The 26,162-nt window shown below is 43.6% G+C and overlaps 1 protein-coding gene across 2 annotated transcripts in view; it reads left to right on the top strand.

The window, feature by feature from the left end:
* HS1BP3 (HCLS1 binding protein 3) overlaps positions 1–10,819 on the top strand; it is a 51,396-nt gene extending 40,577 nt beyond the window's left edge. Inside the window, exon 7 of one of the 2 annotated variants that reach the window (XM_019613308.2) lies at positions 2,918–10,819. In XM_019613308.2, coding sequence (XP_019468853.1) covers positions 2,918–3,215 — 298 coding nt within the window. In that variant the 3' untranslated portion in view covers positions 3,216–10,819. The other variant, XM_003204532.4, reaches the window with a different exon arrangement.
* The last annotated feature ends 15,343 nt before the right edge of the window (positions 10,820–26,162 follow it).

Below are 26,162 nucleotides of genomic sequence, written 5' to 3'. Positions count from 1 at the left end.
CCACTGTGCTCAGCGTACCAAAACAAGAGGCTGTTTGGATTCAGAGCAAAAGTGTTAAGACTTCTCCAGCTATGTTAATTTTTACTTGGAATCACAGAATCATAGAATGGCCTGGGTTGAAAAGGACCACAACGATCATCTGGTTTCAGCCCCCTGCTATGTGCAGGGTTGCCAACCACCAGACCAGGCTGCCCAGAGCCACATCCAGCCTGGCCTTGAATGCCTCCAGGGATGGGGCATCCACAGCCTCCTTGGGCAACCTGTTCCAGTGTGTCACCACCCTCTGTATGAAAAACTTCCTTCTAATATCTAGCCTAAACCTCCCCTGTCTTAGTTTAAAACATTCCCCCTTGTCATCTTTTCACCACATCTTTACATTCACATCTTTTCATTCATATCTTTTTGAAGTACATCTCTGTACTTCCTCTTTCAGAGATATGGTGTATCACGCCTTACTTTCTTTCCTTCACATATCTACTTCCCAAAGGTAAGGTAGCCATCTCTTGGAGTCACGCCACTGTCTGTTGTAAGGGCGCTCTCAAATTCTTTAACGGCTGCAATGAGAGCAGAGTTGGGTGCACACAGCATGCTGTGCCTTTGATAAGGTCAAACAATAGAGATAGAAATCAATCTTAACTGTTCCAGATATTCTGGTTCTGTCACTACGAAATTGTGAAAAATAGTCACCAAAAAAGAATTGTTGTACGCAGTCACAGATTGCAAAACTCCCTCCATTTCTTGGAATCAGATATGAATGCAGTTCTTCTAAAGCCATTATGTTTTCCAGTTTCTCGTGACTGAGCGTGTCTGTCTTGGGGAAGGGAAAGAGGAAAGCAAAGCAGCAGATGAAAATGTTTACATTCCCACAAAAACTTTCAGCTCTTGGAAAAGCAAGCTATCCTGTAACAAATCAAAAGCGCTTTTTTTTTTTCCAAAACTAATGTCACATTCTTCTTATTCTCATAATTTCAATTTGTTTTTAGGTTGAAATCATGCTGTAAAATAAATTAGTTTACGTGATGAGTTGAAAAATCATAAAAAAGCCCTGCAAAGAAGAAGCAGTTTCAAAATTCCAAAGCTGAGTCACTGAGGAGTTTCTGGTGTTTTCTTTTCATTCCAGAGTTGAAGATGATTTAGAAAAACTCTTGAAATTAACTTCCAAACCAAAACCTAAGGTACCACCAAAACCATCATTGCCTCAGAAGACAGCAGTTTTCCCCAGAAACACGAATTCATCTCCACTGGCAAAGCCAAAGGAAGACAAAATTCAGACAATGAATGAAGTGGACATTCTCCAGTATATCCAGGAAAACGAATCCATCAATGACCAAGATACAAGTCTTTTTTAAATAGATCTGTTTTTAATATGTAACCAATACCTTCTTGGCCCAAATTCCTTGTGAGCTCAAATGACAGTATCTGGAATCGGCCAGATCTCCTTATTGCCACTGTGCTCTTTTGTGTACCACAATTCAGAGAGCACCAAATTTAGCTAACAAAGACTCAACGTGATGTTTTCGAAACAGTGCAGTTGTAGTACAATGTTGCCTTAGACTTTCAGGGCTTTAGAGAGTATGGACAAGGGCACAGCACTACAGATTATGCCACTGCTATTTTAGTATCAGCATAACAAAATTTTGTCCAGTTTAATCCAGACTGTGCAATTGTATTGCACAAATGGCGAGTACGAACAATACCCAACAAATGGTAAGGGAGGACAGGATGCTTTTCCTGTCATTTTAGGCATTTCAGCTCACTGGAAAGGTAATGTTGATTTTTTCCTGTGCATTTTTATAGTAGCCTTTTCCTCCTCGTCTGGCATTTCAGTAATTTATAACCAGTAACTATTAAGTATGGTTAGCAGTTCCTCTCTAGTTCAGAGAAATACTGAAATCCCAGCTAAACCTGACTGTTCTGCTGCCTCTGTTGCATAAATGCCAGCCTAGAGGAGAACTTGTAGGAGGGCAGACAGTAGACACTAAGCATCTCTGACCCCTGGGGGAGATAGCAAATGGCTGAAGATGGCTAAGGTTGCAGCTCCAAACATACACATAAATTGCAGCATGTAGGAGATTTGGATGCTGTGAGACTCTTCTGAACCTACACAAGATACATAAGGAATATATATTTTTTTTCCCTAGACATGTCTTCCTGGATTTCTGCTGTACTTAGCAAAAGGAAAGAGCTTTCTGCAGGAGTTGATTCAATGCAGGTGTCCTAATAGATGAATTCTGACTTGGTGTCTGGAGTCACTCTCTCTCTTTTCCTTCCTTTCTCCCATGAGTTCAAGCAGGATCCATAGTGATTAATTCCACTGCATTAGAATTATTAAATATTTCATACATCATTAAATATTTCATCAACAGTGATATGTTCCTTACTGTGGCAATCTTTGTAAAGGGAGGACAAGCTTGGGATTATCCAAAATAAAAACATAGAAAGACAAAGTACTGGAGAAAATTTAATGTGCAGGAAAAGTAAGAAAAGCATGTTAGAATTGGAGTTCCATACTACTCTTCCCCACCTCAAGCACTCTGGTTGAAAGGCTGAATTTACACCCATTGTGGGTTGATATGTTGTCAGATGGAGATTCCTGAACTCATTCCACATGTGTCATATCTGAATGTAAAGGCAAACTGCCCAGAGGGAAAATGTTAATATATTTAAGCCACATCTCTATCCCCAAATTTGCCTTTATAATATAGAACAAAGTTAATAGAAAGCATTTTTTATATATATATATAAAAATAAATGAAATTATCTCTTTTATTATTCCCTTTTTAAGCCAATGGAAAATATAATAGTATTTTAGTTTGATGGAACAAGTACAGTGTAACCATTGCCTATGTAAAATATGTTTCAGTACAATAAAAAAATCTGCTAATGTGCAGAAGTTACTGTTATTGTTGTTCTCTAGGTTGTGCAAAAGCAGCAGATCAGAGTTAAAGGATGGATTCCGTGGAATTGAATTGCAAGCTGAGCTAAAACCGTGTGTAAGTAAGTATGAAACCAGGAATGTAACTATGCTTCTATTTCCTTTCAGAGCAGCTAATGGTAAGACTATATATGGGCAAAGGAAGTACCTGATCCTGTCCTCACAGTGTCCTGATGCAATTAGGAAGCTTGTTTATCCCATTCTGCAGATGGAGAACAAAGGCACAAAGGAAAGAACAAAAGACTTGCCAGAGACATTGGAGAGAGTAGCAGGGGACTGAAGTCAGGACAGCCTTCCTGTTGCACAGCCTGGTGTCATGAGCCAACTACTGCATATTTAACTGAATGCTGAAGAATCTTCATCTCCACTTGATGAAGCACTATGCAGGAAACTGATTGTATTTCTGTATGTTTGGCCTGCAGCCTGGCACTTGACCTGAAAACTGCTAAAGCTGCCATATGAATGGTTGTGAATTTAACAATCAGCAGACTGAGTGAAGATCTTCACCCCTAGTGAAGGTTCAACACAGGAAAATTATTAAGATTTTTTCTAATAAGTAGCAAAATAATAGAATGCAGACCTGGAAGGGGTCTGTGAAGACCAGTTTGTCCTGCCTAAAGCCAGAATGTCTGGCCTGTGTCCCACTGGTAGCAACTCCTACTGTTGTGGACAGGGTGTTATTGGTGTGAGGTTGCTGCTGCAAAGTTTGGCAGGTGCCAGAGCTGAAAAAGATGACTGAATATAGGCAGACTGAAGAGATCTTTGAGCATGGCCAGTGAATTTTTCTTGCAGTGGCTGTAATTATGCCTGTTCTCTCTCATAGGCCTTTCTCTAACCTGCCTGTAAAAGTGTGGCTGGGCAGAGTGCTGGAGATGTCGTAGCCTCCATGGGGTTTCTATTATAGTTCTTGGCCATCCTATTTGAAATCTTTTCTCGCTGTCCGATATAACTGTTCCTTACGACAACTTAAATTTGTAATTTCTAATTCTCAACAGCACAGAAGAGAACAAAGTATGCATCTTGGTCTGTTTTCTACACTGAACATTCACCCAGTGAGGGAGGCAGCAAACCAGGTCAGGACATCACTACAATACCAGCTTCCATGCCTCAGTGTGTCCTGGCTGAGTATTGTCATCTCACATTGGATTTAGAATTGCTACATACCAATTTGCCAGCATCCCACACCCTTTCCTTAATACTTGTGTGGTGCCACAGTCTGCAGCCTTTGTTCCAGATGGGATTATATTTTGCTTTCACCTTTCCTCATGGCAGTGGTATCTGTCAGCCTGCCACCACCTCCAAGAAATGGCTCACGCTTTTGCAAAGCAGTGGGAGGGCAGATATTATGCATGAGTGTTATAACCATGGGAACGTTCCCAGTAATAGTGATGAAACAGCAGTATAGCAATATCCATTTAACCTGAGCAAGGAATATTTGGTTCTCAACCCTTCCCTAAATTGTCAAATTACCCAACCAACACAGGGAAGGAAGAGCTGTTAATTGTCTCCTGTGGTAGATTTTTAAGATGATTTCAAGGTCTGTTTTACTTCAGAAAAATCTCTCTTTTCTATCAAGGAACTGATGTAAAAGGATCCTTCATAAATCCCAGTGTTACGCATTTGTTTTACAATGCAAATGTCTAGCTCCAGTAATATTTATAGGCACTTAGAGGTGAGTTATAGTCTTTGAATAAATTATATATAATGAATCATTATTATACAGGAGAAGAATGCCAGGCAAACGCAGCTCAGAAAAATTGAACATATTATTTGAAATGACATTGGGAAACCACACAACATACTTTGCATCCTGCCAGACCAGAGCTTTTCTTTCGCATGCATCACTCCCAGTAGCAGCTATTTTATTAGACTTCTCTTGACAACTCTAGAAATTCAATTATGGACTCTGGTGTAGTTCTTGGCTGACAGGCATCACCTTTTGACATTAATAACAGCTAGCTCATCAGAAGATCTGGAAAGCAGTAGAGTTAAATTTAAACCCTTACAAAAGATATTTTCTTTGGTAATTAGAACTTATAATGGATATCTCTGTTGCTCTAGAAGCTTCTGCTTGTTTTGCGTAACCTTCTGCTTGTTGTATGGTACAGCACTAATAACATGGAACTCTATATACATCACTATTTGGGTCACAGTTAAAATGCTGATTTCACTAATTTGGGTGTTTCACAGATGAATGGTGGATCATCTGTTCATATTAGTTCTGTGCTACATTTTTAGTAAAGCTAATTCACACACAGTATTTAAGATCTAGCTCAGGCAGTGGCAATTTTGGCTGGATCTGAAGAAATATATTAATTGAAACTGATACTTCTGCATTGTAGCTGAGCTTGCTACACTGGAGTACATAAGGCAGCCTGTAATTTAAGGTCAGGAAAACACAGCACACTCATGGGGCACTTAGGCATTAGCTAATGAAAAGAGACTGTAAATGACCAATCCCTGTGGTTGTTAGATTTAATACAGAGTACAGAAAAAGCATTTTTCTCTTAGATTTGTGTCAGTAATCTCATCAGGGATTCCTGACTATTTGGGCATGTGCATGTGTGTACACGGACATGTGTCAACCACATTTCCCATCAATCACTATGTGCTCTTAATTGTGACAGTTCAAACCCCTATGTCATGAAGAGGGAAGGATTCTACTGTGACTTGTTATCTATTTTCTTATTCTACATCTCAACAGCAACATCTGGACTGAGTGTACTCAGTTACTTTCCATATTGCACCAGTTCTTTGGTTCATTCTTAAACCCCCAATCCAATTTTTCAGCCCTTACTGTATTTCTGATCTTCCTTGTAACCCTTCTACATTCTATTGTTATGAAACTATTTGAACCCAATGAGAAGTTAAAGTGAAGGAAAATCACGTGCCCATGTTTCCGAACAGCCGTTTGTAGAATACATCTCTGAGAGTAAAAATAATAGCAGTGAAAGTTAATGATGACAAATTAATAGTAAGTATTGCAATGGGAGTCCAGATATAAATGAAGCTGCTTAAAGGATTGATTAGTCATAGATATTTGGAGACTAAATTTGATTCATACGAGGATGTCGTGGATGCTAAAAATTTATATGGAGTCAAGGAGATACAGCTAGACTCATGAAAGAGGAATCTATCAGAGTTTGTTAAAGACGCCTCTTACAGTCTGGGAAGTCCTTGAGCTACAAGTAGCTGGAAGGAGAATATTCAACAAACAAATATTTTCATACTTCCACGCAGTCATCTGCTTTTGGCTGTAGTGAAGAATACCATACTGATCTAATCCTTGTACTGAGTCACTCAGTGAGGATATGGTGACGTAAAGAACAGAACAGATCTTCAGTGCTTGGTGCTTCCCTGCACCCTGAATAAGATCTGCCCACTGGCTGTATAACAGCAAGGTCATTTTTATTTACTGTTACTCAGGAGAGATTCACAAAGTCAGTAGAAATTCTTATTTGCAGTATAGATTTTTTTAAAAAACCACTCTTGACATGTGTTATATCTGCAGTGAGCAGTAGAAGTCTCATTGGTATCAGAGGAAGACTTCAACCGTTCCTTGGTGCTCCTTCAGATGCCACCTTAAAAGATAAGATTAGTAGATACCCTAATTTGCCTAGGAAGTCAAAAGTAAAAGATATCTCAAGGATGAGTAGGGAACAAACGTCATCAAAAACTCAGCAAAGTTCAGTGGAATAAGCCCTAAATAGGCCACTGATATTAGAACAGAATCATAGAGGTTGGAAGGGGCTTCTGGATCTCATCTAGTCCAGCCCCCTCCTAAAGGAGCTTCCCTACAGTAGGTTATCCTATGCTCCTTTTCACTGAAGTGCTCAGGAACCTCAGAGTTTGAAACCATCACCATAAACAAAGACTGACACCTGCTGCACTAAGAGCCACCATTGTTTGTACAAGTATACTGTTTTTCCAATACCTAGGAATCATAATATCACATTTGGGTGTTTGGAATTGTTATATACATGGGGTAGCACTGTGGTCATAGTGTCACATTAATGTGGGAATTTCAGTCACCCAGCCAAATCAGGATGATTTATGACACCACTGTTCAAGCCTGGTTGTTATGGAGAGCATCACTGAGGGTGTGAGAAATGTGGAAGAAGACATCTGCCTGGTCTATATGCAGTGCTCGGAGCTTTTCCCTTCCCCTGAAGGACCAGAGCTGTAATGATCTCTTTAATGGTCCTTTGGTGAGATGAGTCCCATGGTTTTTCAAATGCACATAAAAGCAAACAAAATAAAATTACTAAATTCCTGGGGTAATTACTGAAAACTTGTTTCTCTGCTAATTTCTCTGTGCTTTTTAAGTTTGTCCAGGGGATTTGTGCTAATGATCCCAAGCATCTCCGACTGTTTGGCTTGTGGTAATAATCTAAGGCCACTGATTTCACCTCGGAGAAGCATATAGAAATGGTTCAGTAACAGAGTCTGGGTATGTTAACAAGCTCTTCCTGTGATCAAAAATAATCATTTCTTTACCTTAAATGCTGAGAGTCCCAGCTACCCAGCGCTTTCCCCCCTTATGCAATCAAATCTGCAGGCTACAATGATTTACTTTCCTGCCTATGCCTTCCTGTGCCTTGACCTTTAATAGCTCGCATATTTAATCTTGTGTGCGGTCCCCCAGAGGAATTTCTTGTGTCCAGAACTGCTGGCTAATTATAGTTCTAATGCCTTACCTGAAAAGAAAACATATTTCTATATGGAATGATGTGGTAAATTCATTTTTATCATGGGGAATGAAAAAGAAATATGGGCCTGTCTTCATCGGTGGCTCAGTGTAGCATGGGGGGCACTTCCACTGCTAATCTTCTGATTTCCATTTCCCACGTGTAGGTCCCACCAGAGATGCAATAGAGCAATCTGGACTCTTTGGCCCCAAGGACCCAACTAGCAGTAAAAATATCTTCCCCAAATGTATACATGAGGGCAGTGGGTGGTCACCAATTGCTATTTTGCTTTGCAAACCTCTCCTGTTGCATGCTGACCGTGTGTTTGGTGGTAAATTGAGCCCCAGATCCATCAAAGGCTTCACCTTCCGCCTTTGCAGGAAGAGGCTGTACTGCTGTAAGCAGAGAGGGAGGGGTAAAATCACAGGGAGCTTCAGGTGTCCCCTGCTGTGCTGGTGTAGATTTCACAAAATCCCTTCAGATGCCCTTAATATAACAGCTTAGTGGTGCTGTCTCTGCTCTCCATCTTACAACATACAAATTTCCGTAAGCAATGAGACAGGAGACTGTCCCAAGCCTGGCTCAATGCTGCTTCCTCCTATTTCCAGGTTGGCAACATGCAGACTGGGTTGAATCAGGCAGTGGGCTCTTTGTGTGGCTGTGCCCAGAGCAACAGTTTTGCCTGAGACAGGTGAGCAACAAGGCTCTTCTGAACAGTATTGCACTTGCCAGATTAACCGGCTCCAATTTTCCCATGTTTGCAAGGTACACATTTGCACACTCAGTTCTGCAGAGCAGTTACGAGTGGACCCATTTCCTTTCAGGGCAGTCATTACCAGATTGACTGCCATCACCTTTAAGGTACTGACCTGTAGTGTCTCGTGCAGTAATTAGTGAGAATGAAACCTGTATCGTCTGCATTTAGCATGATTTTTTAAATCCTTTTATGTTGCTCTTTCTTTTTTATTTTTCCTTTTAACTGTTTCTCTTTAGCCCACCTGAGCTGCACTTAGCTGGCTGGGTGTTCAGCGTGTGCTACTGGCAAAGACCTGTTGCCTGCCTGGGCTCTTCCAGAGCAATTTCATTAACCTCCATTTCAAGGAAACAATATTCATTTGTTTTAGACACCTCATCAGGCACCGAGATCAAAGCGATTGGAGTCATTTATAAGCTCTGTGTTTCTGTCTGATAATAGATATGTATGCAATACATATGACAAGATGGAAAAACTATAGAGGGTTATTTATCTTCCCACAGTAAACCTGGGACTCTGCAGCAGAGCCAGCCAAAAAATTTGTCTGGTTTCCTATCTTGGGTATGAACCTTGAGGCTAAACTAAAAATGCTAAACAAACAAAACAGTCTCGTGGATTAAGGGATTTTCATATTTGTTTTTACTTTTTTTTCTGTTTTTGTGGAATGCATAAGGATAACTTGAAATACTAACATACACACATAAAAAAGCCTATCTTTCCCCTGTATTGTTAGAAATTTAGGAAGATGTTCTGACTGTGGAATAGCCAGAGAGCTGGTAATATCAAGTTGCACCAGGGGAGTTTCAGGTTGGATATTAGGAAAAACTTCTTCTCTGGAAGAATGGACAGGCACTCTCACAGGCTGCCCAGGGAGGTGGAGGAGTCACCATCCCTGGAGGTGTTAAAGAAACACGGAGATGTGGCACTGAGGGACGTGGTGTAGTGGGCAATATTGGTGGTAGGTGGATGGTTGGACTGGAGGTCTTTTCCAACCTATGATTCTGTGATAAAGCATAGAAAACAATCAATAGGACAGGATATTGTAGAATTGCTGTTTCATTTTAAAATGTCTAACAATGTTTGTGACAAAAACATTTGCTGGGATTGCTAATGGATTTTCCCAACACTAAGGGTGTGAGAATCTGAGTTTCCTCCCATTTTTTCCAATAAAATATAAGAAGGAAATGAACAACCTTTACAAATAAATGAGGAAAAGCTTAACTGTTTTCTTTATTATGTCAGCAAAACAAGCCCAAACTCCAAATTCCTTTAAAAGTCACCTTCCTCTTCCATGTCCAGTCTCGAATTTCTGGCACAGCCACAGTCAGTGGGAATAAAGCATTTGCTGGATTTGGATCAGAATGCCATAAGACAGAGCTTCTAAAAAAGAAACTTTCTTTCAAGATTGCTGTTGACTTGTCCCAGCAGAAACCTGAGGTGCCTTCAAAGGCACAACAGATAGAAAGGATTAAACACTAGTACTAGCTACTGCAATTTGCTAAAAATGAAAACAGGTAGTAGGTACCTAATCCCAATTTTGGAGGCTTTTTGTGGCCTCCCAAAATCAGGGCTGCTATCTTAACAGGAAAACATTGCTGCTCCTTCAGTGTGGGCATGGATGTAACCGGGCCTAAAATGGAAATAGCGTCAGCAACAGCAGACTCGAAGTTGAATATTCCGAATGTCCTGACAGCATTCCCAATTCTTAGAAACATGGTTGAAATGCTGGCAGTGAGCAATTATATGCTCTTCCTGGCAAGTGAAAGCAACGTCAGTGACTCAGTGCAGAAGCTTTTGGATCACTGAGGCATGGCGGGTTGAGAACAATGGGGCTTTCTGCCCCTGGCACCGTGTTAGCGGTGTGGCAGGGGATTTGTAGAAATGAGACATAGGGGTATGAATAAAAAACTTTACTTCCTGGGATCTGTTTTGTTTTTAGCTGTTGGAAGCCTCCTGTTATTGTTTCCTTATCAATTATATGTCATAAGCGAGAAGGTCATCCCATTTGGCACCTGGTTAAACCAGTAGGAATACAACTGCCATTAGTGTGAAGTGGCAGGCTATTCCTGCTGCAGATAAACATGTCCAGCCATCTCCTTCATGGGAGATGAGTTTTAGTTCCTTAATCTTTGTCAGATTTTAATTGGGATAACATTGGACGTGCTCAGTTATTTGGCTCAGTACAAAGTCCCATCAGTCTTCAGATGAGGAATTAGAACAATCTTCTTTCGGGCTGAATAGAGCTCTGTAGAAGAGAAGGCCTTACAATCCCATGCCTTCAAAGAGGGGTTAGGAAATCAGTGTAGAAAACACTTGGATGTTAGAGCTGTGCCTTTTGCTTTATTAATTAGAAGCAGACAAGTAAAACTCAAGTCTTCACAAGGTTATCTATGTGACAGAAGGCATTAAGTGGATATTAGGAAATATTTCAGAAGTGGTGATGCATTGGCACAGGCTGCCCAGGGAGGTGAGGGAGTCACCATCTCTGGAGGCGTTCAAGAAAAGGGTAAATGTCACACTGAGTTTGTGACATATCGAGAGCAGTCACAGGCAGGGGCTGCTGGCTAGACTTAGGTGATCTTAGTGGGCTTTCCAACCTTAATGAAGCTGTGATTCTATATAGTGTGTGTGCTGCCAGAACTACAACACTATGGCAGCTGTGTGAATTTTCCTCTGAGTGTGCCCTAGTGACTGTGCCCACAAGCAGCCAGCCTATGCTCACCCCGCATTTCTCCTTAAGCCCTGCACGGGAATGGGCTGAGCAAGGCTTTCTCTGTGAGCTGCTCGATTCCAGTTCCAAAGGGGCTGTAGTGCCAGCAGCAGATCTGCTTGGAGCAGGGCGTGCAAGAAGGAGGTTGGGCCAAGCAGACATGAGGTGCCTATGTTTAAGCACCTGAACAGGAAAGGTGGAGCGGTATATCAGAGCAAGAAGCTGCAACCCCTTTTTACTCAATAGAAACAACTGGTACTTCTGGGCTGCTGCTTCTGACCGTCATCTAATGTGGGGCAAGACAAAATACCCTCTGGAAGTGCTTGTTGGCCTCCAGGAGGGAACCATGGCCAGTGAGCTCAGCTGCAGGCTGTGGGCTTCTATACTTAGGTGAGATGGATCCTGCCCAAGGAGGCCCCATGGCCGCGCTGGGCCCCTCCTGTAAGAAGGGCAGGCCGTGGCCTGCAGCTGCTGGGAGGGATTCCAGGCTGGGCTGATGGGCTGGAGCCACGCCATGAGCATTATTTTGGGCCTGCAAATGTGTTTCAGGTCATTTGTTAGCAGGCAAGCCAGCCAACATTATGCTGGCAGCGAGTACATGGAGAGGTTTGTGGCCAAGGCAGGGAAAATGGAGTGCTGGGTATTTGCCCTAGGTGGGACTTGTATCACCAGAACTCTGTCCTATGTGCTGTGTGCTCATCTCACATCAAAAGTGCATTTTCACAAGAATTCTTAGAAAAGCAGTTCATACACGCAGGTGCTGGGAAGGCTGTAGTTGGAAATGCTGAGGTGTTGAGCTTGTCTTTAGGGAAATCTGAAGGCTGCAGAAAATACCTCCGTTTCAAATTGATGCAAAAAGGGCAAAATCTCAAGCAGACAAACCAAAACTAAAAACCAAAGCCATAAAATAAAACATTGGCCATTTATTTTGAAAAGCGGAAGTTCACTCAGGAAAAATGATTCAGTTTCCATCAAGTTTAATTTTGGGCTGTTAAAATAGTACAGTGAAGCAATTTCCTGGTCTACTCCAGACCTCAGCTGCCTGAGGCAGGGATGTGCTCATAGGGATGTTATTGCCAGCCCCATTTCAGCACAGAATAGGGAGCCAGGTGCCATCTCACAGAATCACAGAATCGTAGGGGTCAGAAGGGACTTCCAGAGACCATTGAGTCCAACCCCCCTGCCAAAGCAGGTTCCCTACACCAGTCCTCAAGACTTACACAAAGAGATGTAGCCCTAAGTAGAAGAGCAGAAGGCTCCTAGGCCTTTGTCTTGTTGTGAATTTGCACTGCTGCATTTACACCTAAGAAATAAACACCACTCTGACATCTCTCTGCAAACAGGTTGTTGGAAAGAGATGCCCCTATCTATTTCATTTCTCCAAAGTGTTCTTCTTTATTTTGCAAATTATTTGGTGTCACCCTGTGCAGCCAAAGATAGGAGCTATTTATCTCCTGCAATGGTGCAACATTTAATTAACAAGTTATCCTAAGGGCCCTACACCCACAGAAAATCTTGGATGCGTAAAATTAAGATCTTGCATTTCTGTACTATGTGCCATGGTACAGAATCTCCAGGCTCTCTGCAAGCAGTGCTTAAGCTCATTTTGCCCAAAAGAGCACAAAGAGCCCTTCATGCCTCCTGCCACACCAAAATGGATCTAGCCTGATGCAGACACATGGTTCCTCAGAAGACAAAACCTCTCAGTCCTCCTAGAGAAGTGCAGAACAGCAGAGATTTCAGCAGGGTGCTCTGATCTCCTTTGGATGCTTCTTCTCTTGCCTCCAAGGGAGCTGGAGGCAATTCCATATCAGCACTGCAGGACTGAGGCACCAAACACTACAACAGGCATATGCCTCCAGCCAGGCTGTTCCAGCTAGGACAGGAGTTATGCCCAGCAGAAAATGCAGAGGGAGCCCTTGGCCTTTCTTCCATTTTCACATGCCTGCAAAGAAACCCAGCCCAATATGTCCTGAAACACTGCCTTAAGCGACCAAGTCAAATCAGCGCAACACGCTCTTGGCATCAGCATCGTGATCTTGCCTTCCAAATGAGAATGGAGATTTGGAAATCATTTAGCTGAGTTTGTTGTTGAAGAGCATGTGTCACCCTCCAGATCACTCTAGGGCCTGTGTGGGTTCCACATTAGCCAACCTCCCAGCCCCACAGCAGCTATATCCTGCTGCCCCAAGGGGTGAGAGATTTGCTTGGAAATGTAGTGCTCCTGCAAATCTGCACTCTGTGACAAGGAAGGGGAAATCTGGGAGGTAGGTGCTGAAAGCAAAGGAGGCTGTGTGATGTGTTTGGAGTGGTATTGGTGAGAAGTGTGTTTGGGGGTTACCTTGGACTGCTTTGGGTGAAGGCCTTTCAGCAGTGTGCTTCAGGGCAGTTCATTCATCCAGAGACTTCATTAACTGCACTGGGACCATTCCTGGATATGAACTGAAGTAGTAAGTGGGGAGAATAGAGAGATTCCCTTCAAAAGCTTACACTTGATCCCAGGCAAAACACTTTGGTAAATGCACCCAGGTTTCAGCCTCTGCTGACTCCAGTCGGGAGGCGCATAGGAACATGGGCTTGCACGTTTCAGCTTTGTAAGCTGTATGAGAAAGATAATATTTTGATGCTTGAGAGCACCCGTCAACACCAACAGAGTGCCACCAGGGAAGTGACGCAGCTAGAAAAAAGCAAAACCCAAGCACTTCTTCTATCACTGGGTGCCCCTGCTCTTCCCCACAGCTTTTAAGGCTGATGAGCCATGGGTGCTGCCTTGGAGTTTTTTCGTCTGCTGCAGCAACCACGAGTTCCTCATCCTTTTCTTCATTCTTCCCTTCCCCCTCCTTCCCTTCCCATCCGCACAACAGGGCTGGAAGAAGCAGAGTCATTTACTGCTTGGCAGTAATTTCTCCCCTCTGCCTCATTTAAACCTAATTCACTATGCTGAAGTGTTCTGGAGTTTGATATTCCCTGTAAACATAAACATCTCCTAATGATTTCATGTCTGTATGTGCAGAAAAGTAAATATTCAATGGGCTATGGAGTGTGTGCAAATGAATATGTCTCCATGATCCAGACATGACTGTATGTATCTGATTTCAGTCCCCTCTCAGAGGAAGGAGAGGTTGTGTACTTTACACTAGCTGTCCCCTGAAGCTGGATTCACCTCAAGTCTCCTCACTCCCAAGCAGTACTCATCATTCATGCCTTCTTTCCTTCCCTCTATCCCAGCGAACAGGAAATACATCAGCATTCACAGGAGAAACTTCTGTATCCCTGTCCAAGGTCTCAGGGCTGTGAAGCATGGATGGAAAATCACCGATCTAAATGTCAGCAACTGAGCAGCCTGCAGACATCAGGTGTACCAGGATTAGGCAGCTGATGAGGTTTCAAAGGTTGAACTCTGAAGTTGCATCATTCAAATGGCATTTGAAAAGTCTAAGAGTCACTCAAGTCTTTTGGGGCGTCATAGTCAACTAAGATTCTGAATTTTATACCCATCTGTCTGTCTGTCTATTTCGCTGTCTGTCTCTCTGTCTGTCTGTCTGTCTATCTATCTATCTGTCTATCTATCTATCTATCTATCTATCTATCTCTTTCATTCTTTGGAGCAGGGCCTCCAAAGCCAACGACAAATTGTTGATCTGTAGTTGAATGTCTGTGTGTGACCCAGCTCCCCATTGGTTTCCATCATTCAATGAGGAAAGCCTGACAGTGCCCTGGGGTCTGGGAACAGGCAATGCTGGGGAGAAGAGAAGGAGCCTTACACGTTGCCAACACTTTCTCATCTCATTCTTTTCTATATCTTTATAAAAGTGGTGCTGCAATGCACCATGCAGATTGTGTTGAAGCAGAGCAGACTGATAAACAGGAAGAAAGCTTAACATTCCCAAATGCCCTAAAAAGCTGCACAGGCTCCATTTCCCAAGAAAGAAAATCTGTTTGTGTAGGGCTGAGCCTTTGGGATTGTGCGGCAGATTTTCCTGCTTAAGGACAGCAAGGCCTTACATTGGTTTGTTTTGTATCTGATCAGTGGGCTTTTTTGCTCTTTTCGGTATGTAAATTGCTCCATCCTTTTAAAGGCTGTTCTGCCTATGGTCTAAGCAGCTCAGGGAGTCTCCTGCAAAACCCTGAGAGTACAAAGCAGGGCCACTTCTCCCTTTAATATCACTTCTTCTGATAACATCTGTAATAATAAGTCACCTAATTCCTCTCATTAGAAAAAGAAGAGCACATATATATTGACAACCCAAAGGAAGCGATGACGGGAGCCAAAAGGAAGCCATGCTCTGCTTTAGGCACACTAGAATTTCCAGCAATAAGTCACAAAACACCCAGTGGCTGGGGATCAATGATAAGCAAGGTCAGTGGGCAATATGGCATTGGAGGTGAGGCCTTGCTGAAAGTGGCCAGCTCTTCTCATGGGTGCTGCCTTCTTGCCTTCTCTTGTTTAGCACACATGCACAAGAACTGGTGCACCAAGACCTGCCTGCTCCCCTTCTGACACCAGCTTGACTTCCTGGAAAAATAAATAAAGCAAATGGGACAGAAGCTTTTTGAGAACCTGAAATTTGTCATAGCTTTTGAAGAAAATATCCGTGGATATTCTGATCTTAAAGGGATTATGGTGGAGTTTTTGTATCTCAAACAATTATTTGGCGTTGCTTTCACTAAATCAGAGAGGAGAGATTGGCATTTAATTTAATTCAAGCATTTGGTGGTGAATTTAAGACCAAAGAGACAGATCTGTATCTCTGTTCCCAGATTTTCTCCAGTGTTGAAATGTTTTTCCTTTACAGACACTGGGAAAAGCCAGAGTCCAGGCCCTGCAATCCATGTGGATAGATACAACACTGATGTGATCTGTGGCATTATGCAATTAAATGGCAAGGAACGATTTACTGGATATTACTACTGTTCATTTGCTCCTGTAGCCAACCTCCTCTTTCTCACAGAAACAGCTAGCGATAGAGAATCTAATCATTTCTGAAGTGTTTCCCTGTCCGTCAGGATAAAACCGCTGGGTTGAAAGGTTAGATGAAAAGAGTCAGGAAATTGCCTCAATAAGCTGAAACTTCTGTTGATATTGAAACCTTTCAGAAACGTTTCCTGCATTCTGCCAATTTTCTTCCTAATCTGAGTAACACTTCTACTAGGATTTAAAAGAGAAATGTCATGCTGACAGTGATGGGGTCTCTCCAGAAGCTAAGAGAGCCCGCCTGCTTGCTGCTTGCTGACTTTAATCCATGGCTTTGTGCAGGGCTGTGCTCCAGGCCAAGCCAGACCCTAGAGATTATTTACCTCTGCCCTCTCCATCCAGTAGGAATTGCTTATCCTGAAGCCACATGGAACAGGCTGCTCAAGGAGGTGATGGATTCACTGTCCATGGAGTCTTTCAAGAAACGTGGAGATGTGTCACTTAGGGATGTGGTATAGTGAACATACTGATGATGGGTCTGCAGTTGAACCAGATGATCTTAATGGTCTTTTCCAACCTTAATGATTCTGTGATTCTATGTCCTATTCTTGGCCAGCCTTCACTCCCTGCTGGTGCATGGCTACCTTTGGGTAAAGTTAGAATTCTCCTCACAGAAACAGGGACAGCACACTTGATCTGCATGCGCACTAGGAGGGTAAAGACATCATTACTTTGACATAATATGGGGCTGTAAGTTTATTGGAGATAATGCTGTGAATGGGGAGCCACTCTGTCCACATCTCAGATTTAGAGGAGAGGGCTGCTGATGGTAGTTGGAAGGAGTTTGCACTTCAGTTGTTTTTGCCTATGAAATTGTGTGTTGTTCCTAGTGTCTACAGTAAAATTGCTTTTTTCCCTGTGTAGACTTTTATTCCTTTCAGCTGCAGGTTTCACCTGGGCTCGTGGTACGCCTTGTTTATGGCAAAGAACTCCCTTTTTGTGGCCACAGCCAGTCTGACCCTTTGTCAAAAGCATTTATCATATCTGATCTTGGATTTACCCGTGCATAACCTCAACAACACCAACAGTAGAATGGCAGGACTGAAAAAAAACAGGAGACTGCACTGACACTCCTGTGTGAAAAGACCTCTGCATGGTCAGAGCCTTGCATCATCAGCCTTGCATGTTTGAGCACACATGTCCCTGAGCAAATGAAGCCAAAAGACATCTAGAGCTCTTTCAGCAAACTTATTGAATCTGCTAAGGGCAAGGTGGCTTCTGGAGCACTATGGCTTTGGTTGGAATGCCTCCAGATTCAAATGCAAAAGCTTTGGGATGGGATACCTGGTGGTGGATCAGCCAATGCCTGGGTAGCTGTGCTCAGCTATGCAGCCGCCAGCAGAGCAGAGGCAAGGCAGAGGACTGCACTGCTGGCTTCTTGAATTCCTACTTGCTTGGCCTTAAGCTCCCTTTGCAACAGGATGGGCGTCTCTCCTCCTGGCAGACACTCTGTTCTCTCACAGTGGGAAAGGAGGGCAATGTCAAGCCCATTTTCCTTTTAGAAATACAGTGTGAAAGAGTTCCCCTGCAGAAGACAGATTAAAAATAACCCTGTGAACAGCTAATGTGCTCATCCATACAGAGCTGCCTCCCCCTCCATTGCTGTCTTGTGCATATCTGCGGTCTGTGACCTCAGGGGGACTGCAAAGTGAGTGACAGATTTATGTTCATTAGGGGAACATCCGTTGTCAGAGATATGCCGGGGTTTAAGCTCTTCATCTCACTAACTTCAAAACTTCTGCAATCTTGTAGGAAAGTCGTCTGGATCTAGCAAACCTCCTGCTCACAGACCATAGTGACCATAGTGACCATATGATGCTGTTCAGTCTCACAAAAGGGAGAGGCACTGGCTAATAAATGTAAATAAAGATTGATTTGTGCGGGCAATGTTAAATAAAGCTCCATGTTTCTCCTTTTGGCATACTTCAGCAGGTCTGGTTGCCTTCTCTTGGAGATTGTCATATCAGCAATGAAATATCTTCTATGCTTCCCTTCTGGGTTGGTGAAATCTCAGCCTCTGTTGAGGAAAGTCTGACAATACTGTACAGCTCAGGAGCAGGGTGAGAAGGTGCCTCCTGATGTGAGGGCAGTGCAAATCACTCCAGGCTCCTTTCAGCCTTCATCAGTGCTAACCTCTTCTTGCCATGGGCAGTGCTACTTCCAAAATTCTTCTGGCCTGAGACAAGTCCAAAACTTGTGTTCATGGACAGGTTTTAGCATGCAAACCTGCATTACTTGGTAGATGTGTTGAAAGGCAGAACATTGAGAAGGTAAGTTTTTGGATCCACAATATTCTTGGGGAGGAAAGAAGAGGTAGGTTAGCAAATGATCTGATCCTAGTCCATTAATATTGACAGGAACATCCCATACCTGATAATGAGCAGTTTCCAAGTCTGCTATGGACCCTATTTAATTGTGAGATAGGTAGAGAGTGCTCAGAAGTTCTTTGAAAAGCATCTTACAATTCTAATCATAGAGAAATGACTGCAGACATCCAGCACCAACACCGGCTGGCACAGGAGCACCGTGCCATTGTAGGAGTAGTCTGTGCTATTGGCTGGCTCCCAGATCTGGGGATGCTGTGGGGGAGCTCCCTGGGCTGGGCCTGACACATGCCAGGACCAGCAAACACCTATGCAGCAGAGGGGGTAAAGTCATCGAATCGTAGAATCATAGACTGGCTTGGGTTGGAAAGGACCTCAAAAAACTAATTCCAATCCCCTGCCGTGGTCAGTGTTGTCAACAACTAGACTGAGTATTAGATCAAGTTACCCAGTGCCCCATCCAGCCTGGCCTTGAACATCTCCCAGTCCTTCCGGTGCCCAGCCACCAAGTGCTGGGACATTTGCTGGAACTCACAATGTGCAGTGAGCACACAGCAGTTCTCATAAATGCTTTTTTTCCTGATATGCTACATGAGCATTCTATATTGACTCAGTCCCAAGGAAGATGCTTTCTAAATAAAAAAAATTCCTCAGCTAAACATGACTTCCCAAAGTATGTTAATAAAATATAAATGTGCTGACCATGACAAAAGATGACTGGCAAGGATACGTGGAACATTGTAAAACCATTTAGTGGCACGTGAGCTCTGAAGGAAAGATCTGTTTCCCGTTACACAGCCCGTTTCCCATAAATCTCAGCTTGAAGCATTTATTTCAATGAATGCCAACCAGGCTTGTATTTTTTCCGGTCTGGTTTTGAACAACAGATGACTAACAGGCCTAGCCTGGCTGCTAAGTGTGCAAAGAGCTCAGTGTTGATGTGTTGCACCAGTGAAATTGACTTTTATGGAGTTGCCCCAGATTTACCCATGCTAAGAGGCTCCAACACATGATTGTAGACTGGCAAGTTATCACACAGCATCTCAGCAGCAGCAAGTGCCCAAGCGTGATCCAAGCCTCTGGCTCAGAGGTTAGCTTTGACATCATTTAGCTTGCAGCGAGAGAGGATACAGCTATTCCAAATTGCCTCATATCTCCTGAAGGCTGAAATGGTGATGCAGTCATCACATCTCACACTGCACATGGGAAAAAAACATGCCAGACCTTCTCTCTGGTGCAATATGCCTCCCATTTTGCGGAGCTCTTCATACCCATTCCATTGCTGTTGACTACTGATACCCGCCACCAAAAGCTGCATCCAACCCCAGTTGTGAATAAGGAATGGGATGTCCTCCACTGAAACCCTTGGGCCCTTGCAGAAGCAAATGGCTGTTCTAGGAGATGAGACCAAAGCCACAGATGGTTCTTGTGGGTAGATGGAGGAAAGCACTTTCACCTGCTTGTTTGACATCAGAGAGAAATCAGTAGCTGGTAAAGGGCTGCGCTGCCCATGGGCTTACACCCACAGCAAGGGCTCTATAAAACCTGCTTCTTGCTAATTGACCCCGCCCTGATGGTTTTCATACAGTGCCTCATCAGCTGTGATAGGTGAAACTGCATTGGCTGTGTGATGACCTGCCAGAGGCCTTTCGCATTGTACAAACACCCCATGCTGTTTCAAGAAACAGTCCTTTTTTTAAACTGTAACCAATAGCAAAGGTACATTCAGGGTATCTTTTCACCTACATTAGGCAGTTGGTGCTGCAAGTTTGGATGCAAAGAGGAAACAGGAGAAGCAGCAAGGATAGCACGGAGGGCGAAATTCAGCTCCATGCAAGAAAGGAAACAATTGATAGAGAAACAATGAACTTTTGAATGTTACTAGCTATCAATTATTCAGAGGTTCCAGCAAAATAAAACATTTTAAAATATTACATGTTTCATTAAGGTTTTATGCATGGCCTTTTTTTGCAGCAGTCCCAAGTGTTTCATAAATTGTATTTATCTCTCTTCTAGTCTGCCCTTTTGTCTAAGTGAGGTCAGAGAGAGTGGAAGAGCGTTTTTGGCAAAGAGAAGATTTCAGTATGTCACATTTAATAGAAGGAATAAGTACACAAAATCCCAGGGTCTGTGAATGTCTTTGTGCAGGGGGACTAATTTGCATTGTTATTGGATAGGTTTCCCTAATGATCTTATTTTCTTTGTTGTTCTTACTTCATTTACTGTGTAGATGTGTACTGAGGCATCTCCTCTGCCGAGTTGAGGCCTTAGTGCACAGACCAGCCACTGAGACTGCTGCAGGCTCAGTGTCATGAGAATCGTTAGGAGGTGGCAGTCATTGTAACATCTTATTCTGTCTCTGCACTCACAAAGCCAACATTGCCTGAGCAGAGGTGTGCCAGATGTTTTTTGTGAATGCATGGATGGAGTCAAAACACGGAAGTTTGGAGTCAAAATAATCCTCTCCCCAGTTCCTGAGGCACCTTTTATCTCTTAAGTATTTTCAGATATCAAAGCATGATCTATGCCGGTAAGGTCAGGCCAGAAAAACCCTCTCTCATGTGACATCTCTTCAGCCATGATGCTGTTTTACCCAACCTTTGCAAAGGCTGGCTTATTTTCCCATAAAATAGAAGGAGTAAGTGCCTTGTAAGAAACCAAATGTCACTCCTGACTTCAAAGAAGGCAAGCAGTAGGACCTGGAGACCTGCAAGTCTGTCAGCCTCACATTGATCTCTGGGAAAGTGATGGAACAGCTAATCCTCAAAACCACTTCCAGGCAAACGAAGGGCAAGAAAATCACCAGGTGAAATGAAGATGGATTCACCAAGGGGAAGTCATACTTAACCATCTTGATGAAGTTCTACCATGAAATGACCACCCTGATGGATGAAGGGAGAGCAGTGGATATTGTCTATCTGGACTTCAGTAATGCCTTTGGCACTATCTTCCTTAAGATCTTTACAGACAAGCTGCTGACGTATGGGTTGGGTGGGCAGTCAGTGGGGCAGTGCATCTGTTACAACACCCGATTCCCCACAAAGCGTTTCTGTGCAATGACAGGGGGCTGAGGACACAACGGGAGCTGCAGTTTCCACTTTGTTTTGGCTATTGCAGCTCCCCACCTTTTGTTTAACCTGCACCCTCATTCAAGATGGAGAAGCTGCCTGTTACCACAGGCCTCTTCATGTCTGCTACCAGGTTCTGCCTGCCAACATGCACTCAAACCTTATGCAGTTTATAAGTCTAGCTATTTTCTCTGGAGGAAGGTGAGCAATTTGATTAATGCAGAATTCTGGCTTGCAGGAAAGCAGGCTCATTCACTAACAGATGAAGATTAATGCAGATTCTTTACCTTTCTCAAGACGTTATACTTGGCTGGCTTGACTCCTTGCAGAGATGCAGCCTGCATGTTTGAACAGGGAACAACTATTTTTCCAGGCCATTTGGCTGCTGCGGTGATGAGATCTCCTTTGTTGTCTGTACCACAATGGTGAATTTTCTTGTACCCATGCCAGTGCTGAAAGCTCAACAGATGAGGGTGCTGGGCAGGCTGACCCTGAAGAAGTACAGCAACACCAACACAGTGCTCTACAGAACCTTCTCTCCAGCTAAATTCAGAAAAGAAATAGCCACACAAGTTGACATTTTCCTAAATATTGAGACAAATGGTTTAAATCTAGCATTTGTCAGCAGCAGAATCTACACTGTAGTTTAAATGCAACCCCAAGCACCCTCTGACTCCTAACACTATGCCCTGTTTACATAGAGAGACAACCTAGAGTTAGCCATGAGTTAGAGGTGACATTGGGTGCTGTCTACATGGGGAAAACCTGAACCCAGGCCACCTGGGAGTACTGCTCCATCCATGTGATGTCAGCACAACACCATTAGAGCCTCTGGGATCAAGATGGAGGTAAGCAACTTGCACTCATATATTTGGAAAGAAGTAGTCTTAACACAGACTGGGTGCTAAAAATAAGTATACAATCCTAGCTGGTCACCTGAGCAGTACTGTAAGTTTTGTAAGTATCAACTCTTTGAAAGGGTGCAGGACAAGGGGACACTTGGACAAGGGGACATGGTTTTAACTGCAGGACAAGGGGAAATGGTTTTAAGCTGAGGGAGGGAAGATTTAGGTTGGATATCAGGGGGAAGTTCTTTACTATGAGAGTGGTGAGGTGCTGGAACAGGCTGCCCAGAGAGGCTGTGGATGCCCCATCCCTGGAGGTGTTCAAGGCCAGGTTGGATGGGGCCCTGGGCAGCCTGGGCTGGTATGAAATGTGGAGGTTGGTGGCCCTGCCTGTGGCAGGGGGTTGGAGTTTCATGATCCTTGAGGTTCCTTCCAACCCTGGCCATTCTGTGATTCTGTGATACTGGGCTCTCTAAGCAATCCACAATGATAAATAGGAATCTCCAGAGAGAGATTCAGCTTCCTTAAGAGAAATGTTGTTTTCTGTTTGTCTCCATTGACTCAATCTCATCTTCTCTGTCTTCCTAAGCATTTCTGCAGAGTTTAATTTTAGTTCAAGGTGGCTTTTAAGGTAAAATATCCATGCAAATTAGATTAGTTCCAGATCATTAGATCCCTTCCCAATTTCTGAACAAACACTGCCAACCATTTTTAGAAGTGCCAACACGTGATGAACAAACTGCTATTAGCCTTGCAGTTGCAGGCTTGTCTTCTGCTGAGATGCAAACAAGCAGCTAGAGGTACTCTGCAGCAGTTAATTAACATCATTTTGCAGATAATTTACACTAAAGAGAAGCATATCAACAGGTGTATTAATACCTGGGAATATAATTCCCAGTTTGAGAAAGTGGGAACTCAGAATTGGCATAAGCAAAGTGCCATCAATGAAACTCAAATGCAGTTTACACTGAGTTTTGGACCTAAATTCATAGTATAAGCAAATTTGGGCATGAGAGTTCTTTTCCAGGTGCCACATTATATCTATACTGCTTGCAGTTTACCTCACCCTCTTACAGTGAATCGAAAGAGATTCTCCTTAGCGTTCCTTTTAATGTTAATATATTTGTAGAGAAGTTTTTTGTTCTCATTTGCTACAGTGATCAGGTTGAGTTCAAGCTGGGCTTTTTTCTTGCTAATTTTCTCTCTTCACGTCCTGACAACTTCTTTGTACTCTCTCCAAGTTCCTCATCCCTCCTTCCACAGGAGGTAGATTGTCTTTTTCTCTTGGAGACTCAGGAAAATCTCTCTGTTCATCCACTCTGGTCTTCTTCTCCACCAGCCCATCTTATGGCACAGGGGACAGCCTGCTCACCTGCTCCTGTGCCTTTAAGACTTCCTTCTTGAGGAGCAACCAGCCTTCCTGAACTCCTTTACTGTCCAAGACTGAATCCCAATGGACCCTCCCTACCAGTCTCCTGAGCAATTCAAAGTCTGCCCTCCAGAAGGCAGCAGATTTGCTGTCTCATCTCCTGGCTCCACCAAGAATCAAGAACTCTACCATTTCAAGGTCACTCTGTCTAAGGCAGCTCCTGACTTCCACATCTCCTACCAGTCCTTCTCTGTTTGTGAACAGCAGGTAGAGCAGGTCACCTCTCTTGGTAGGCTCTCTCGCCAGCTGCACCAGGAAGTTATCTTCCACACACCATAGAAACCTCCTAGACTGCTGCTTCTGCACCATATTGTATTTCTGGCATGTATCAGGGAAGTTGAATTCCCTCAGAAGGACAAGGTGTGGCGATCACAGCTTCTGTCAGCTGCTCATAGATCCCTTCACCTGTCTCATCATCCATGTTTAGTGGTCTATAACAGACCCCCACCAGGATGTCCACCTTGTCTCTCCCCTGATCCTTACCTGTAGAGACTCAACCTTGTCATTCCCAGCCCTGAGCTCAACAGCTTTGAAACATTCTCTAACATAGATAGTCATGCCACCCCCCTTCCTTCCTTGTCTGTCCTTTTTGGAGAGCTCATAGCCATCCATCGCAGCATTCCATTATTTCCGTTGTGGCAACTAAGTCACAGTTTGCCTGCCACATAATGGCCTTCAGCTCCTGCTGTTTGTTGCCCATGCTGTGTGCACTGGCATAGATGCACTTCAGCTGAGCCCCTTGCCTCGACCCCAACCCTGTTATTGTTCCCACAGGCTCATCTCTAGTGAGATCATGTGCTCACCCCTTCTTTCCTTCTTGGTGGAGGCAATCTTGAGGCCTGGGCTTGACCACCTCACCCAGACAAGCTCTTGGACTCTTGGGTGGACCTTCCACCACATCCTCACTTACCTCTCCCTCAAGACCAAGAGCCTAGATACTGTATGCTATTTTCTACCGATGGATTTTCCTCTGTAATATATATATATTTTTTTTTAAGATACTTCAGGGAGTACCTCCTCACCACTCCACAGGGGCTATAGGGCCAATAGACAAGGTTCAGTGCTCAGGGTTGTGAATGATCGAGGCCTTCACAACTCTCCACATTCAGGAACAAACAGTAAGACAACATCTGGCTTGGCAGAGCTGTCCCCTTGGTGCACTTGGATATGGTTCATGAGGAGTTGGGAGCAGGGAAATCTCTTGGCAAGGCAGCTTGCAGTACATCTTCACTTATTTTGAGCGGTAATTAAATATATCCCAGGAACACACAGCCTTATCTGCCTAATTAGTTGCTATGCTGGTCTGTGCTTTGGATAGTTTCATATACACAGCAACTAAAACAAGGACCAAAGTCCCACTGTTAGAGTCCACTGAGAGCCAGCTGCCATGCTGCAGCATTGCCATTCACAGTCCCTGGGGCACAGAAATCTTGGTGATGGAGAGCTCAGGACATGGGGTCACATAAATCTGAGTGGTACAAAGGAAACTTGCCAGCTGAGTCTGACTGCTGTAACTAACCTGCAGTTCTTGACATTTACTATTCTTGGACAAAGCAGCCTGAAATGCTACATTTAACCTTGGCTTTGAAAATCTCCTTAAATCCAGACTCTGCTGAAGACAGCACATGTAACACAAAGGCACATGGGTGCTTGCCATTTTCCCACATGGCCCTATAGCTACTGCAAGAGCATGTGAAACGCAACGTCTTGTTTGCCAGAAACCTGGAAATTCAGTCTGGAAGGACTGAATTTTCTGGGGATTATTTGTGGAAAATGCCTCTAAACTCCAAGCACCATTTTGAAACCCCACGTGCAGAAATCCATGCTCCTTCCCAAAGTGGGGGACTGCTGTGCGGACAGGAGCAGGTCCCATAGTCCTGCCTGCAGGGCTGCAGAACAATGCTCCTTTCTGTGAGTGATCACGTTGGTGCCTTTGCAAGCTCCAGTTATTTCTGATTTGCATTTGGCATGGATAACAGCGTGTTGCCCTTTGCTTCTAAGCTTGTTTAGCAGTAAGGGTTTTCATCTTACTGAGCTCTTTCTAATGAAATACTGTTATTTTTGAGCCAGATCCTGGCTGACATGAAAGCAGTTTGATTTCAACTATTAATGTGGCAAATGAGGGAGAAGAGGGTAAAGGCACTTCCATATCACCGACCTGACTATGGTCTCACTCCATCTTCCATCTTCAGCTGCTGCAGCAGTTTCCCCTAAGCATAAGAATCTAATGGTTATGGGATTGTTAGCCTCAAACACAAGGAAGTGGTGACCAAAGGCAAAGGAAACTCTTATCCCAGAAGGACGCAGCTTGACTGTGAGGAGGAGGGAAGGATCTCCACTCAACTTTACAGCCTAAAAAAGTAATGAGTCTGAGAAAGGCCAGAAAATCTTTTGGTCCTTACAGTCCAGCAAGAGATAGAAAAGCAAAAGGGCA

This window comes from Meleagris gallopavo, chromosome 2 (genome assembly GCF_000146605.3).
Source record: "Meleagris gallopavo isolate NT-WF06-2002-E0010 breed Aviagen turkey brand Nicholas breeding stock chromosome 2, Turkey_5.1, whole genome shotgun sequence".
Taxonomy (NCBI): domain Eukaryota; kingdom Metazoa; phylum Chordata; class Aves; order Galliformes; family Phasianidae; genus Meleagris; species Meleagris gallopavo.
The sequence above is the reverse complement of the archived record's forward strand: the minus strand, read 5'-3'. Positions and strand labels throughout refer to the sequence as shown.